General features: G+C 43.7%; 1 protein-coding gene across 1 annotated transcript in view; it reads left to right on the plus strand.

The window, feature by feature from the left end:
• The window catches only part of col22a1 (collagen, type XXII, alpha 1), a 20,451-nt gene continuing 5,644 nt past the window's right edge, over positions 1 to 14,807 (plus strand). Inside the window, exons 1-45 of the mRNA XM_061267319.1 lie at positions 1 to 106; positions 169 to 735; positions 2,780 to 2,860; positions 4,635 to 4,746; positions 4,909 to 5,032; positions 5,293 to 5,568; positions 5,641 to 5,721; positions 5,930 to 6,046; positions 6,127 to 6,171; positions 6,251 to 6,313; positions 6,465 to 6,503; positions 7,197 to 7,250; positions 7,356 to 7,409; positions 7,486 to 7,539; positions 7,734 to 7,787; positions 7,856 to 7,900; positions 8,755 to 8,808; positions 8,881 to 8,934; positions 9,168 to 9,203; positions 9,282 to 9,311; positions 9,371 to 9,424; positions 9,530 to 9,583; positions 10,616 to 10,669; positions 10,905 to 10,958; positions 11,047 to 11,100; positions 11,173 to 11,226; positions 11,316 to 11,369; positions 11,469 to 11,513; positions 11,597 to 11,659; positions 11,742 to 11,795; positions 11,911 to 11,952; positions 12,022 to 12,054; positions 12,147 to 12,200; positions 12,544 to 12,597; positions 12,701 to 12,754; positions 12,824 to 12,877; positions 12,954 to 13,007; positions 13,108 to 13,212; positions 13,671 to 13,715; positions 13,900 to 13,977; positions 14,034 to 14,069; positions 14,206 to 14,259; positions 14,350 to 14,394; positions 14,481 to 14,516; positions 14,592 to 14,705. Coding sequence (XP_061123303.1) covers positions 16 to 106; positions 169 to 735; positions 2,780 to 2,860; positions 4,635 to 4,746; positions 4,909 to 5,032; positions 5,293 to 5,568; positions 5,641 to 5,721; positions 5,930 to 6,046; positions 6,127 to 6,171; positions 6,251 to 6,313; positions 6,465 to 6,503; positions 7,197 to 7,250; positions 7,356 to 7,409; positions 7,486 to 7,539; positions 7,734 to 7,787; positions 7,856 to 7,900; positions 8,755 to 8,808; positions 8,881 to 8,934; positions 9,168 to 9,203; positions 9,282 to 9,311; positions 9,371 to 9,424; positions 9,530 to 9,583; positions 10,616 to 10,669; positions 10,905 to 10,958; positions 11,047 to 11,100; positions 11,173 to 11,226; positions 11,316 to 11,369; positions 11,469 to 11,513; positions 11,597 to 11,659; positions 11,742 to 11,795; positions 11,911 to 11,952; positions 12,022 to 12,054; positions 12,147 to 12,200; positions 12,544 to 12,597; positions 12,701 to 12,754; positions 12,824 to 12,877; positions 12,954 to 13,007; positions 13,108 to 13,212; positions 13,671 to 13,715; positions 13,900 to 13,977; positions 14,034 to 14,069; positions 14,206 to 14,259; positions 14,350 to 14,394; positions 14,481 to 14,516; positions 14,592 to 14,705 — 3,429 coding nt within the window. The 5' untranslated portion in view covers positions 1 to 15. The remainder of the gene's footprint in view (positions 107 to 168; positions 736 to 2,779; positions 2,861 to 4,634; positions 4,747 to 4,908; positions 5,033 to 5,292; positions 5,569 to 5,640; positions 5,722 to 5,929; positions 6,047 to 6,126; positions 6,172 to 6,250; positions 6,314 to 6,464; positions 6,504 to 7,196; positions 7,251 to 7,355; positions 7,410 to 7,485; positions 7,540 to 7,733; positions 7,788 to 7,855; positions 7,901 to 8,754; positions 8,809 to 8,880; positions 8,935 to 9,167; positions 9,204 to 9,281; positions 9,312 to 9,370; positions 9,425 to 9,529; positions 9,584 to 10,615; positions 10,670 to 10,904; positions 10,959 to 11,046; positions 11,101 to 11,172; positions 11,227 to 11,315; positions 11,370 to 11,468; positions 11,514 to 11,596; positions 11,660 to 11,741; positions 11,796 to 11,910; positions 11,953 to 12,021; positions 12,055 to 12,146; positions 12,201 to 12,543; positions 12,598 to 12,700; positions 12,755 to 12,823; positions 12,878 to 12,953; positions 13,008 to 13,107; positions 13,213 to 13,670; positions 13,716 to 13,899; positions 13,978 to 14,033; positions 14,070 to 14,205; positions 14,260 to 14,349; positions 14,395 to 14,480; positions 14,517 to 14,591; positions 14,706 to 14,807) is intronic.

Consider the following 14,807-nt stretch of genomic DNA (forward strand, 5'->3'; position numbering starts at 1 on the left):
CAAACCAAGACCAAGATGGAATTCCGACTGGGCTGTAGGATCACACTGGTCTTGGTCGTCCTGGCCGTGACTCTTTCTGGAGAGAGAGCCGAAGCTCAGAGGGCAGGTAAGACAATTTGGGCTAGGTTTAGTTAAGGACGACGTTCATGTCTCTTCTGTTGGCATCAGGGTGCAAAAACGTCCACTACGACTTGGCCTTCATCCTGGATACCTCGTCCAGTGTGGGCAAGGAGAATTTTGAGAAGATCAGGCAATGGGTGGCCAACCTGGTGGAGTCTTTTGACGTGGCTCCGGACAAGACCCGAGTGGCCGTGGTTCGCTACAGTGACCGGCCCACCACAGAGTTCAACCTGGGGAGACACGGGAGCCTGGAGGAGGTGAAGGAAGCCGCCAGGAACATACGCTACCTGGGGGGGAATACAATGACGGGAGATGCTATCAGCTACACCACCAACAACATCTTTTCGGAGCAAAACGGAGCAAGGCCACCCGCCAAAGGGATCCAGAAGGTGGCCATCTTGCTTACGGACGGCCGAAGTCAGGATTACGTCCTGGAGCCGGCCCGGGCGGCCGCCCAGGCTGGCGTCAGAATGTTTGCGGTGGGCATCGGCGAAGCACTCAAGGTGGAGCTGGAGGAGATTGCGGCAGAGCCAAGGAACGCCCACGTCTTCCACGTGACGGACTTCAACGCCATCGATAAAATCAGGGGGCGACTCAGGAGGAGGCTGTGCGAAAGTAAGCCACTTACAATTTTTTACTTGGGAAAAGATTTGACTACTTGGCAATGAGAGAGAGACAGATTATCCAAAGTGTACACACCCCTGCCTGTTCAAACCTATAATCTATACAAGTCAACTGAAATTGGACAGGTAGCACAAATACAGAGCAGAAATGGTGTGGTTGCAAAAGTGTGCACACCCTTAAACGTCAGAAAAGGCTTATCTGAATATGCTAGTCGTCTTCCTTTGGATCACAAACGATTTGATTCTTCCTAGCAACACGTGGTCGGTCTATACCGCTGCGTCTTTGTCGTGCATGCTTTTTGTCGCGTACCTCAGTGGTTGGTGCCTGACTATTTTTCCCCATATAAATACACCACAGGGAATGATGGATGCGTTCTAGTCCAACACATGCAAATTCCTGCCGAAAATAACCCCGGGAGGGAAGAAAACGAGTCGTTGTTTCTTAGGCGACACAGAGGAAATGCACTACTCATTTTATCGGATCGGATTCTCACGTTTCACTGAATTGCGTCACTAAGCTAAATCGAACCGTAAAAAAACAGAACGCCGTTCTTTGGAAGCTCAGCTACTCATTTCAAAGCATCTGCCCTTTAACCTTGCATAACTGACCCCTTGGGTGGCGGCAATTCCGAAATGCAGACGACAGCGGGAGGTGAAGTTTTCCCTACCAGCCAGTTTTTATTTCCCTAATCTCTCGAACGACCACAAGCGAGCCTGGAAGTATATCAGCGGTGGAGTCGCTTGAGCGGCGCAGGCTATTTTCACCCGGAAAATTACAGCTCTCCTTCTTTTAAGTGTGTCCGCCCTGACGTCAGCGTTCAATTACCTTATAGTCAATACTTGCAACAACAACAAAAAAAGAATCATGACCACGCAATTGAACGGGACAGAAATGACCAAATGAAATCCAACAATGGGAATTCGAAGTAATAGCAAGAGTTGAATGAATACATAGATGTGTAGTTGTTGTAAAAATCAACATTTAGCTTCCGCTGATCAAATGAATCGGCAAATGTGTTTGAAATATTCCAAGCTTTTTTTGCATTGCTACCATTTTAACTCGCAACCGGATCCTTAAATTATAGCCCGCCGGGCCACAAGTGCAGGGAGTAGCTCGGCCGTTCGCGTCCGGCGTGCCGAGTGTCATGGCAGCGCAACTTCCAAAGCGGTGACGCGCACTTGTGCGATGTCTGCTGGGAAACAATAAAACGCAATGAGTAGAAATGATAAACCAGAGGTCAGATTTGATTGGAATTTCATCATCGTAGTAATTGTCTAATTAAGAGCCATGCATGCAGTAAACACAAAACCCCTCCCACTTGCTAATGCTAATCAAGGCTAACATGCAGCTCTGCGTACCTCAAGGCTGGATTGCAATAAACACAGAAACAAGCAGCTAAGAAAACAAATGACTTTTTTTTATAAATGAATCATTGCTGCTATTGTCAAGGAACACACGGTGTGTTTTCCCAAAATGTCCGAGTCAAATTTATACGTTTGTTTTGGCTTAAGAGAATCAACAGGATGTGTTTTTGAGTAACAGAGCTGGCGTCTTTACACAAATAGCAAACCTGCCATTAGATTCCACCGGTGTTGTCTTTCCTTCTGTCGTCGCAATGTGTAAAATACGTTTGCGTGGAAACATAAGACTGACTTTGGAGTGGGCCCCCTTGCGCTAGACCAAAACAACCTCCTATGCTCTCAGACGGTCAAAGGGCATCCGTCTGCTCTTCACGTCACCTGTTAGAGGGTCGAGGGGATTTCTCAAAACATCACAGTGACGCCTGTTCAAAATGGGAATATTTACTGAATATTTGCTGTTTTTCTGCCGTGTTTAATGTAAAACTATCAAATTTGTTAAGGAACTATATTGAGGAGCTTCGTTTAGTGGTTTGCCACAATATTGGCATCTATGGGCAATCAGTGATTAGGTGGTTAAATCTATTGTTTTGGATAAGCTGTGCCAACTGAAAATGATTTTCTAATCATAATAATTGCTTTATCTGCATGCTAACATGTGTCTGTTTCCCCTTCAGACGTATTGTGTCCAAACATGAACGTGCAACCTGATCGCTTTAAACAAGACAGCCCAAGTTATGGCCTTCAACAAGTTCCAGGTATGTGCAAAACAAACAAAAACAACTCTCAGAACGAGACCTAGTAGTCCAACACCACTCGAAACGACAAACGTGATCATTCATACTTGATATTCAAAGCTGTTATGTTAAATCAGATGAAATGATGCAGGTGTACCTAATGAAGTGTCCGGTGCATGCTTACTGTCTGTAGCATGTTCACGTACTTCTCATGTAACCTGTGTGCCATTGAGACGTACGCTTTCCAAATAGGAAAATGACTTGATATCAGCACTGGAATACTCGTAGGACTTCTAAATCGGTCTGGGATGGGCTCCCCCTTTTCCAGTTCAACCTTTCTCAGAACCCTTGGACAGCTTTTCCCCAGAAAGTTGGGATGTTGTTACACGAGTGTCTTTCGGGGCGATGCGAGTTCCTGTCTGGATCTCCCACCCACGTGCATCACTTGGAGAGAAAAAACAGATGCGAGGACTTAACGTGTGCTCCTGCTACCATTGTGGAATGAGAGCTGCCGGCTGGAGTTAGTTTTTGCGGGGAGAAATTATTCACCCACTCGTAGTAGCTTCTTTCCCCCTTGAGGGGTCATTAATTAAGATGGATTCTATTCCTTAGTCCCTAGATCAGGCTCATTATATTCTTTTTTATAATATAATAATATAATAAATTTAACCAATAAATATTATAACTATTAAAATAAATAAATATAATACATTTTATATTATTTATATATTATTTTTGGCTGTTTCTATTTCCTCAGTCTTCGTAACAACATTCCAATCAAGCCCTGCTGTCAAGAAACATGCTCAGAAACTCAAAAAGGAATGTTCTTCTTTTCTACTGCAAACTTTTGATTAGTTTACAGGTTGTGACCACTAAGACAGCGGCGGTTTATTCCAGATTTGTATTCACCGTCTGGTCGGCCCCTTCCGTCTGAACGTGCTGCATGGCCGCGTCCGCCAGCGCGTGAACTCCGCAGATCCCCCCCCCCTCCACCACCACCTCTCCCAACAAATGGTCGTTTCCCTAGGAGTCCAAAATAACTTTTTCCGACTTGATTATACAGCATGCATCGCCAGTCCAAATTACAACTCTGAGCAACGAAAGCCTCCAAAGAACCACACAGAGGCGGGCGGCGTGGTGTGCAAGTGTGCACAATGCAAAGTGGTGACCTGCAAACAGGAAAGCCAGCTATGCATGCAATGGCGCTATGTGCCGAAGGAAAAATGCTATAAAGGTCAAATCAGACAGCTGAAAAGACTTATCATGTTTGTATTTTGTCAAACCAAAGACAACGTGCTATCAAGCAAAATTGTTTCTTAGCCCATCAATGGCATTTCCTATTATGTGTTAGCGTTAAGCTAATTGGACTTTTATGTAGGGCAAAGTTATGTAAAAAAATAAAATAAAAATTAGATAAATTGTAACCTTTTCTAACCCCGCCGTGGATTTTTAATTCATACTAATTTGAGGAATTCACAAAATGGCTGTCGGGTCATCTGGAAAAACTAGTCGCGGGCATCAGCAGCCGCTGCCATAGCGACGGCGTTTGTTTATTTTATGAGGGAGTGTCCACTCCACGCCGCACGAACGTATGGTCTGTGGTCACACCACTTGAAGCGACAAACTCGCACACACGTGCACTTAAAGGCAGTTTAGCCGTGATAGTGACTCGTTTTTTCCTCTTGCTTATAACACATAAACCAATGTTTGACACTGACGTCCCTTTAAATCCTGACTTGACCTCAATGCCGGGCAATGACGTATTTGAGCTTCTCCTGTGTTCTCATGCACGCAGGCTTCGACCTGATGGAGTACTTCAGTGTCCGAAATATTCTGGGTACCCGACAAGACGAGGGTCAGAGTGCGTACGTTCGGCTCGGCACCATGCCCATCGTACAGCAGACGGAGTAAGTCGCCGAGCACAATCCAATTTTATTACCCAAGGGACTTTTCATACACAATGTTCTCAAGGCCAGCCTCAAACTGTACATGTGATGAATCCACGGTCATTAGAGATGATAATATACACTATTATTTGTAATGGTGCAAAATGTGCTTTCCTTCCATAGAGGTGTGTACCCTCAGGGGCTGCCAGATGAGTATGCCTTTGTGACAACGTTTAAATTCAGGAAAACCTCCAGACGAGAAGATTGGTACCTCTGGCAAATCTTTGACAAATATGGAATCCCACAGGTGGGTCGCCAATGCACCAAATGCAATAAATTCTCTATTATGATGCTTTTGATAAATGTTGAGGTGGACTCCACTTTTATTATTAGCATTATGATTAGCATTATTATTATTAGCATTATTATGACTCTATTTTTAAGACTTTTTCTGAGCTGATTTGATTTCATTTGACTTATTGTTACAATTTTAGATTGAATATTAGCATGTGAATATTACAACACTCAAATGAGCCACCTGTAAGTGTCCTCTGTCCGTCCTGTCAGGTGTCCATCAGGCTGGACGGTGAGAACAAGGCGGTGGAGTACAACGCGGTGGGCTTAACCAAAGACGCCGTCCGAGTTGTGTTCAGGAACTCGGAAGTGGACAACCTGTTTGACCGCAACTGGCATAAGATAGGCTTGAGCGTGGAGGCCAAGACCGTTTCTCTCTACCTGGACTGTCAACTAATCCAGACGCTGCCCATCGGCGACAGGGAGGACATCGATATCCAAGGAAAGACGGTCATCGGGAAGCGATTGTACGACAGCGTGCCTATTGATGTGAGCGTCTCCGCAAAGCGTCCTCAGTCTGAATAGGCGGCAGCGTCGCTCAGATGTCTCTTTCCGCCGCAGTTTGACCTCCAGAGGATGGTTATCTACTGCGACTCCAAACATGCCGAACTTGAAACCTGCTGCGATCTACCCAATGGGCCTGTGAGTACTCATCTTGTGGATTGGAGGTTATTTTGGACCTGCTTAGTGTGGCTTCCAGTGAAATATTGCAATATCCAGTAATATCCTGACATGCAACCACAGCTGGTGTTTTCTAACCAAGCTTCTCAAGATGACCTTTTTGCACCACCCCCCAAAAAGATCGGTTTTTCAATATATGGTGCAAATGACATATCTTGTCTCAATCCAGTGCCCTAAAAAAATTGCGACCGAGGCTCCTCCCATCGCGATCCCCACTCCGACACCAACCTCGGTGGAGCAGCAGCGAGGCCCTCATGCGAATTGCTCCTGCCCTGCCGGAGACAAGGTGAATGACTTCTTTCCTTCTGCTCGTCCTCCTGACTCCCGCAAGGCTTTTGTTCTTGAATGGTTTTTGATTCCTCGCAGGGAGCGGCTGGCGCACCGGGCCGTGTCGGTCTCAAGGGTGAAAAGGTCTTCTGCGGCAATCCCTTAGTCATAGTTTGGTAAAATAATTGATGGTGTTCTTTCAATGTCTGGACTATTTTTGCAGGGTGAAGCCGGCCCTCGGGGTGCCTCCGGTCTGACGGGCCTTAGAGGAGAAAAAGGAGAAAGTGTATGGAAAAAAAAAAAAAAAATTAAAGATAGAATCATTCATTCGACTGCCAAACACACAAGTCATTTCCGAGCGCATGCTTCCCTTCTGTCTCTTCTGGCTTTCTGCCAGCCTCGATAATAATTAATCCCTGTCGATTAATTATTTGCAGGGCAAAGGCATCTCTGTTAGAGGTGAAAGAGGTGAGAAGGTAAGTCAACCTGGCGCTCGCTGGCTCGCTGCATGGGCCTTATTAAACAGCTAATTAACAACATGTTGCCAAACATCTCATGCAAACATCCCAAATAGACATTTATTGACTCTTTAATGACATTGACGACAGCTTGAATTGCATGATAAACGACCTTCATTTTTCCATGCACCCCCCTTCTTCGGCCATATAGCTGGGCACGATTTGTTGCTTAGACAGCAAAAAATTGTGACACAAACCAGGCCTGCGCTGCGGTTTAAAAAAAAAAAAAAAAAAAAACAGCCATTGAGTTGCACGGGAGTGAACGTGAACTTGTCCTGCTTCCACCGCCTCTAATTGCACCTTTCAGTGGCGTACTCACAAGGGCAATCCCCTTGTGAGCGGAGACAGTCTTTATCCTAATCTGGGATGAAAGAAATGACGTGTGTTCAAATTACAGTCGATACGTTTGACCTTGTTCGACGTTAAAGCTATTACTCCGAGACTTTTTTTTTTTTTACTTAAAGATCCAGGTAGTCAATCCATAGCAGGCGTCAATAAATCATAGCAAAAGGGACTTTTGACATGTCTGTGTGCGTCTAACCCCCCTCCTAACCAACTTTGACTTTTGTGGCGCTAACAGGTCGTGACAGCACGCCGTCGTCTCCCCGCATGCCCGAGCGAGTGTGAATAACGGTAATTTTGTTTTAACAGGGCGACAGAGGCAGCATAGGCTTGACAGGTGGCCCCGGTCAAAGAGGAGAGAAGGTCTGCCGTTGCTGAACCTGGACTCGCAGCCCGTTTGCTTTGTCGATCCAAACAGTTTGCCGACCCGTCCTGACTTTTTCTTTTTCTCTCTCTACGATGTGACAGGGAGTCAGCGGTATTCCCGGTATCGACGGCGAATCTGGAGACAAAGGCCAAAAAGTAAATACTTGTTTTGCGCATTTATTTTGAGATTGAATTGAAAGTGGTACACGTGTTTGTTTTATTGCTTGGATAGGGAGAAGCTGGGCGGAGTGGCATTCCAGGACTTCCTGGTCTGATTGGAGAAAAGGTGGGTTGATCCACGTTCACAATAAAATCAATATCTGTAGCATCAACACTATTGATTTGGTGCTAAGCAATCAATGAGGTGAGCTGAGGAGTTTCGTTTAGACCAAAGTAAGCCTTTGGCGCCCTCCGGTGGCAGCTTTAGGCAATGACAAACCCTAACACTTGCTACAATGATTGTGTTTTTGTACGATTCAGGGCGTTCAAGGCGACGCGGGTTATCAAGGATCACCGGGACCAAAAGGCATCTCCGTGAGTGTCTGCATTCAATTATTAATTCTGATAAGTATTGTAAGATTCGGTTTTGGGTTTTCTCGTAGGGTCTCGATGGGAAAAAAGGTGAAAAGGGATCAACAGGACAAAGCGTGAGTGATGCTGCATTTGTAATCTGCACCTTTACTTACTTTTGTTTTCTTTTTTTAAAAATGTTTTCTCACTTACTCCAACTTTTTGGACATAAAATATGCAATCGGGCCGTGGGAACAGGTTCCTTGTCCACGCATCTGGTAAAACCATGAAAAGGTGAAGTTAAACAAGCACATTTTGTGCTCCTGCCTGAGAGCCAGTGAGAACGAGAGCGGTTCCTCTCGGCAAAAGCCAGGGACTTAAAATTGCGTAAACAGATGTGACTTGTTTGATTCACTCGTCCCACTTCCTGTCCACTTTCGATGTGGGGGCTTATTTTGACTCCAGCGCAGCTCATTCCCAAAGGCGCAGATACTTTGTTGATGTCTGAGGTCTGGGCAAACAACGAAAACACCTCAATCAACGCCACGCGAGAATGGTCGAGCCACCTGTCAGCCGCCACTTCGTCTTGACCCTTGATGCCTTTGCCACATGGCGGCGGCGGCCATCCGAAGCTTTTCTTGGTGACATGTTCCGCATGAGCTGCCTATGGTTCAACTTCAGCAAAAAAAAATTTCTTGGGTCAGGACTAAGGAAGTACTTGAGAAAGTGATAAAGAGATGAAGTCATTTAGCGGACCTCTTTTTTTCCATTTCTCACCGCAGAGTGACTACGCTAGTGTTTTTGTCTTATAAAAGTAGTACTTTGGCACCAACTCGTGGTGTTTTAAGTAATGATGATGAATTGAGTTGAGCCACATGTAGTGCTTTGGCGCCCATCAGCGGTGCCAGTCATCGTGAATTGAAGCGCTTCATTGGGCTTTGCTGCCATCTTGTGGCAGCTTGATGTGATTTGACGCCGTCTCTCTTTTTAGGGTGAGCGCGGCTTGGATGGATTAGCCGGAAAACCTGGATTTCACGGCAAAGACGTACGTTGTTAATAAAGGATGGAATATTCGCGTCTTGTCGCCGTCATCGTATTTTTTTTCTAAATTCTTCAGGGCTTGAGGGGACAGGCTGGCTTGCCCGGGGCCAGTGGGGTCAAAGGTGATAAGGTACGTCTCCAAGAATAATGTCATCATTTCGTAACAGCTTTCTAAACACTCCAGACATTCCTCTGTCTGTTTTGGTACCATCCAAAATCAGCACCCTCATTTGTCTGCGACTTTCTTCGTCTGGTCACGCCCATGCGCGCACATTGTCATCGGGAACTACTCGTTATCGTGTCGCCCGAGGAAATGTTGACACATGATGTGCCTTTTTTCTTCTTGCGGGAACTGTCTTGTAGGGGGAGCAAGGAATTCCCGGATTACCCGGTGATGCGGTCAGTACCGAAAACACCCGCACATACGAAAAAAAAAAAAAGGTGACAATTAACGATGATCATTTTTTTCCCCCTCAGTTCCAAAAAGAAGGTCTAAGAGGAGAAAAGGTGAGTTACCATCGTAATATCATTTTTCTACACGCTAATAAACATATGAACATTTTCAGGGAGAACTTGGGCTTCCAGGGCCTCCTGGGGCTGACGGCCCACCAGGACCACCTGTAAGGATTGATTTCATTCTTCCCGCATGATTCCTTTTGGGAAATGCTCAGATGCCTGCGGATGCTCACAAAGGCAGCCATGTAACCGAGCTTTCCGCTTCATAGGGTCCTCCGGGTCGACAGGGGATACCAGGGGAACCGGGGGAGTTTGGGCAAAGGGTAAGAATTGTCTGTTCATCCATTATTAAGGAATTGTGTGAAAAATCCCATCATATGCACCATCATTCAGATCTGCACCAAAATGATTCCCTGACCGGTTCCTTTCTAAGGCCGTGCTCCACAAGGGAACTATGCTAATTGCTAGCAAACAAACAACCTTGAGAGCTCCACTTGGATGGTTTCCTCTCCTGAGATGTTCTCCGGCGAAGCAAACATACGGCCCGTGACAGCAAGCAGAGTTTAATCTCGTTGCTAAATGAATCGTAGCCCACAGAGACGATTTAGAAAAGCTCAACGTTAATTCTTTGCGCTAATTAATGAGCAGTGTGTTCTTTTTATGTAGCATCCACCAAGTGGATCTTTGGTCCCAGTGGTTTGCAACTTAAAACGCTGACAATAGTAACTTGCAGAATACAAATGAGGAGAGAGACTTCTTCCAGACGAGCGGATATCAAATTGTGTTATAGGGGCTCCCTCTAGTGGTATGAGAAATAATGACTGCCAGGATACACTTCAGTTGTATTTCCCTTTCTAATCATTCATTTTAATTTACCGTAATATATATATATATATATATATATATATATATATAAAACTATAAATCGCTCCTGAGTATAAGTCGCCCCCCCCCACCCAAACTATGGAAAAAAAACGCGACTTATAGTCCGAAAATTACGGTAACCTTTAAAAACTTTTTTTGAACTTTTCTGTTCAATTCTTTTTAATCCAGTCATATTTTTTACCTCCTATTTTTATATTTTTCTTCCTATATTGCCATTCAATTTGGGCATAATGTTACAGCTGAATTTAAATGTTGATGATGAATGCAGTGCTTAGAGAACAGTATTTTTTTTTACTTGATATAAAAAGTTTCATAACTCCTGACCACTGAGTGCTGTTAACTTTATAAACATGAAAATATGCTGCAATTCATTTTATTGTAGCTGCTCCACTAATATGAGTCGTTATTTCTTTTCCTAAGCAAACATTTATTTTTCATCTTTGCCTTTTTCTTTTTAATTTGTCTTCCAGGGAAAAAAAGGTGAAAGCGGATTGCCCGGAGTGGACGGACTCCCCGGACCGAGCGTAAGGACGTGTTTCATTTTCATCGAATTAAGCAATGCGCAAGAACAATGTAAATTTATTTCATATTTTAACACTGCGGGCTGCTCAATTATTCAAAGTCGTGTAAAAAAAAAAAGACTTGCTTCTCTGGAGGGCCTCGTTGAGCTTCAAATTAACTTTTCAGGTTGTGCCAAATAATTTTGCTGTAGGCTTTCACTTTTAACTTATATTCAGGTTGGAAATGTTTATTTTGCAGGGTCCAATAGGTCCAGTGGGACCGCCGGGAAAAAATGGCAACACCGGCCCACCTGTAAGCAAACATAATTCTCTATTTATTTATTAATAATAACAAGACACAGCACTGGTTTATTTGCTAATTTCCTTTTTTCATTTGAAAGGGTCTGCCGGGTGAAATTGGATTTTCCGGCAAACCTGGCGAGGCTGGAAAGCCTGTGAGTTGAAGTTAAATTATTAAATTTAATTAAACAAACACTGTAATGTTTCATGTCTGTCACCTTCAAAAGGGTGTTCCCGGTAAGGATGGGCAGGACGGGGCTCCTGGAAACGATGGCTCTATGGTTTGTGTCATTTTTACTTCAATTACGTTGTGCAACTTGCATATTTGGGCCGTACAGTAGCAAGTACGACTTGTTTGATTTCTTTTTAGGGGCCCAGAGGAGAGCGTGGAACGGATGGTTTCCCTGGCAAATCTGGACCAAAGGTGCTATGGCGACTCACAATTTTATTTTCTCAATATGACTTTCTCGTTATGCAAATCTCACAATTTAATGTCCATGTGGTTCCCCTCAACACCTTCCAGGGAGATGATGGACCTCCCGGACCAAGAGGGCCTCCAGGGGAGCGAGTGAGTGCATTTTTTTTTCCATGATATGTTTTTTTCTTCAATATTTTGAATTTAGAAATTAAGTTTTTTATTTTTTGAAACAGGGATTGGCTGGTCCATCCGGTGTAGCTGGTACTGATGGAGCAAGAGGAGAGAGAGGAAGTCCTGTATGTATAGAATATATAAATATATATAAAAAAATAAGAATGAGAATTTAAATGATTAATTCCATTTTATTTGATGTATTAGGGTGACAGGGGACAAGAGGGACCTTTTGGTCCAAAAGGTGAAAAGGGTGACAAGGTAAAGAAATTGTCATTGTTTAATTGATGGTGGACCAATATTAAATAAATCAAGCTAATCTTGCTGTAATTAATTTCACATGATTGTCTTCTTCTTCTTCTTCTTCTGCTTTCAGGGTGAAGTAGGAGACAGGGGACTGCCCGGCGTGCCTGGAAATGTAAATTGCATTGAATGATATTCCCCAAAAATATAAATCAAATACATTGGGATTTTTTTTTCTTCACAGGTAGCAGAGGTCATTCCTGAGCCGGGTGAACCTGTAAGTTGACAATAATACCATGATAAAAAAAATGTCTCTCCGAACAGAATGATAAAATATTTAAAGGTGACAATGGTCCATTTTTTATTAAGGGGAAACCAGGAGAAAAAGGAGAGAAAGGGGACCAAGGAAAGACTGGAGACATGGTGAGATTTTGTCCATACATATTTTTATACGTATTTTCTTTTTCCATTTGACGTCTATAGAGTATTCCTGAAACTATATTTTTTGCAATGTGCAAAACGATCCACGAGATGTCACCAAAGACACATTAAGAAAGCTCATGAATTTGTATTGCTCACAGCTGGACAACACAGATACTGATAAATAATAATAATACTTTTCATAATTTTTTACATGTTTTTGTCAATAACATATGCAAAGTTTTATTAAAGCATATTCTTAAAATGAGCAAAGACAGACTAAAAGTGAAAGAAAAGAAATTGCTCAATTAAATCAAGCGTGCTAATAAATATACTCTGCCTGAAGGGCCCAAGAGGATTACCTGGCGAGCAAGGCTTTAAGGGTCCACCTGGACTACCGGTAAGACTTGGCTTATAAAACCACAAGAGCAATTATAAAAAAAAAGAGTCATTCTTCAACCAATCAATGAATCATATTTGGTTTGACCTTTCTCCCTTGTTAGGGTTCAAAAGGAGACACAGGACTTCAAGGAGAGACAGGACGTGTTGGGGACCCAGTGAGTTGAAAGTGAGAAGCCCAATAATAGTTCATAGTATAGTAACCACTAATGTGTTTGGTGCTGCAGGGGCCTCCTGGTGTGGCTGGTCCTCAGGGGCCTCGAGGGCTCCCAGGCAATGCGGTAGGTCCGCATGCACAATTTGATGTGTGACTAAACACAAGTCTCGCTTTATAATGGAACTGCTTTTTTTTTTTAGGGCATACCAGGCATCATTGGGCCTCCTGGTCCTGCTGGAGAGAGAGGAGACAAGGTCATACATTTCATATCCAAACTCTTCATCAGTGGATAAACAACAAATCATTTCCATTTTGCTTAGCAATATATCATCATGAAACATTTATTTTCTTTAGGGGGAGTCAGGCAAACCAGGGCAAGCAGGTCAACGAGGACTCCCTGGAGAGCCTGGTTTGATTGGACCCCAAGGACCAACAGGGAAGGGAAAAGATGGACTACCTGTAAGAAATAGATTCTAAAATGCTTTTATTGTTACCGTTTGCAGTGTTCCATCTGGTTCATATCAGTAAATGCTCATCCATCATTTATTTATCTTCTGCTCCCACAAAAAAACAAAAACATGTGCTGTGCATACATGTTGAACCGCAACACAACAAGCCTGAGTTGGCACATTTTGTGCTGCGGCACACCGTGTGCCTCCATCTTTTTTTTTTCCTCCCACCTCAGAGGTGCTGACAAAGCGCAGGCAAACAGGAAGCTCGCTTATTTTTCATTTCTTTCTTTCATTCTTCTTTTTTACAGCAGCCAGGTGCGGCCCAGGGGCCTCGCTGTTGCCGTTTATGTGCATTGAGGAATGAACTCGTACACACTTTCTAATGCTAATGCCTAATGATTTCGTCTTTATATGAGGTGTTTGCGTTTCCGAGCTGTTTCATTGACATGGTTTGTGATATGACAGGGAGAACCGGGACCACGGGGAAATGAAGGACTCCCAGGGCCAAAGGTAATAGGATTTTATTTGTATGCTCAAGGGTGGACAGAGTTGAACACAAGTGATGCAGCAACACATGTAGACAGACAATACATGGATTATTTATCCTCAGTGAAGAACTACTCCTATTACTACAGCTCACATACTTTACTGAGGATGAGGAGAGTGGCTAATACATTTGGTTTGTGTTTCTCAGGGTCCCCCGGGATTAAGAGGAGAGCCAGGCTTACCAGGGGACAGGGGCTCCCCAGGGGAAGGCAAAACAGGACCTCAGGTTGTACTCTGCCGGTCATATTTAGACCATCTTTATAGTAACTAGTCTTTTTATAGGGGCCCGCTGGAAATAATGGGGATCCCGGACCACCTGTGAGTTGAATTTCAGGATTTTTTACATTTATTTTAGTTTTGCACTGTAATTTATGTTGATATTAATATTATTTTTATTTGATATTATTTGATGTTATTATTATTATTTATAGTTGTCATCTCCTTTGTTTTCCAGGGTCTGAGGGGCTTGCCCGGCATAGCTGGTCCCGACGGACCTGCAGGGCATAACGTGAGGCGACACTTTCATTCTTTTTTATATATGGACTCAATGTGCTTTATATTAATGTATATGTAATCTACCACTTTATCCTCCTTTTAGGGAGTACCGGGACGGCCAGGCGAGAAGGGATCACCTGGAGAGCCTGTAAGAATGGATGAAAGGATCTAAAGAATGTATTTATTTATTTTAGGTGACAATTCAGTTTGATACTTTATGATCATCTTCTCTAGGGAAAAGCAGCAGACCTTTCCGACATCAAACTTAAGGTAAGCACAGCTGCATGTTTTGAGAGTTATTGTACAGTCAAAACTAAAAGTTTCTTTTTTTTTTGCATCATTTAGGACATTTGCTCAGACTGCCCAGCAGGACCTCCTGGACAAGCAGGTGTCCCGGGACTGCCGGGCGATAAAGGACAACAAGGACCTCCTGGGAAAGATGGTCAAGATGGCTATCAAGTAGGACACAGTCTGCATTAATATCAGCTTTGCCTTAATGTAAAGGCAATGGAATGTGTGTTTGCGTGAGTGCATTCGTTAGACGGAAAATGAGGCATGAGG

Source organism: Syngnathus typhle, linkage group LG20 (genome assembly GCF_033458585.1).
Source record: "Syngnathus typhle isolate RoL2023-S1 ecotype Sweden linkage group LG20, RoL_Styp_1.0, whole genome shotgun sequence".
Classification (NCBI taxonomy): Eukaryota; Metazoa; Chordata; class Actinopteri; order Syngnathiformes; family Syngnathidae; genus Syngnathus; species Syngnathus typhle.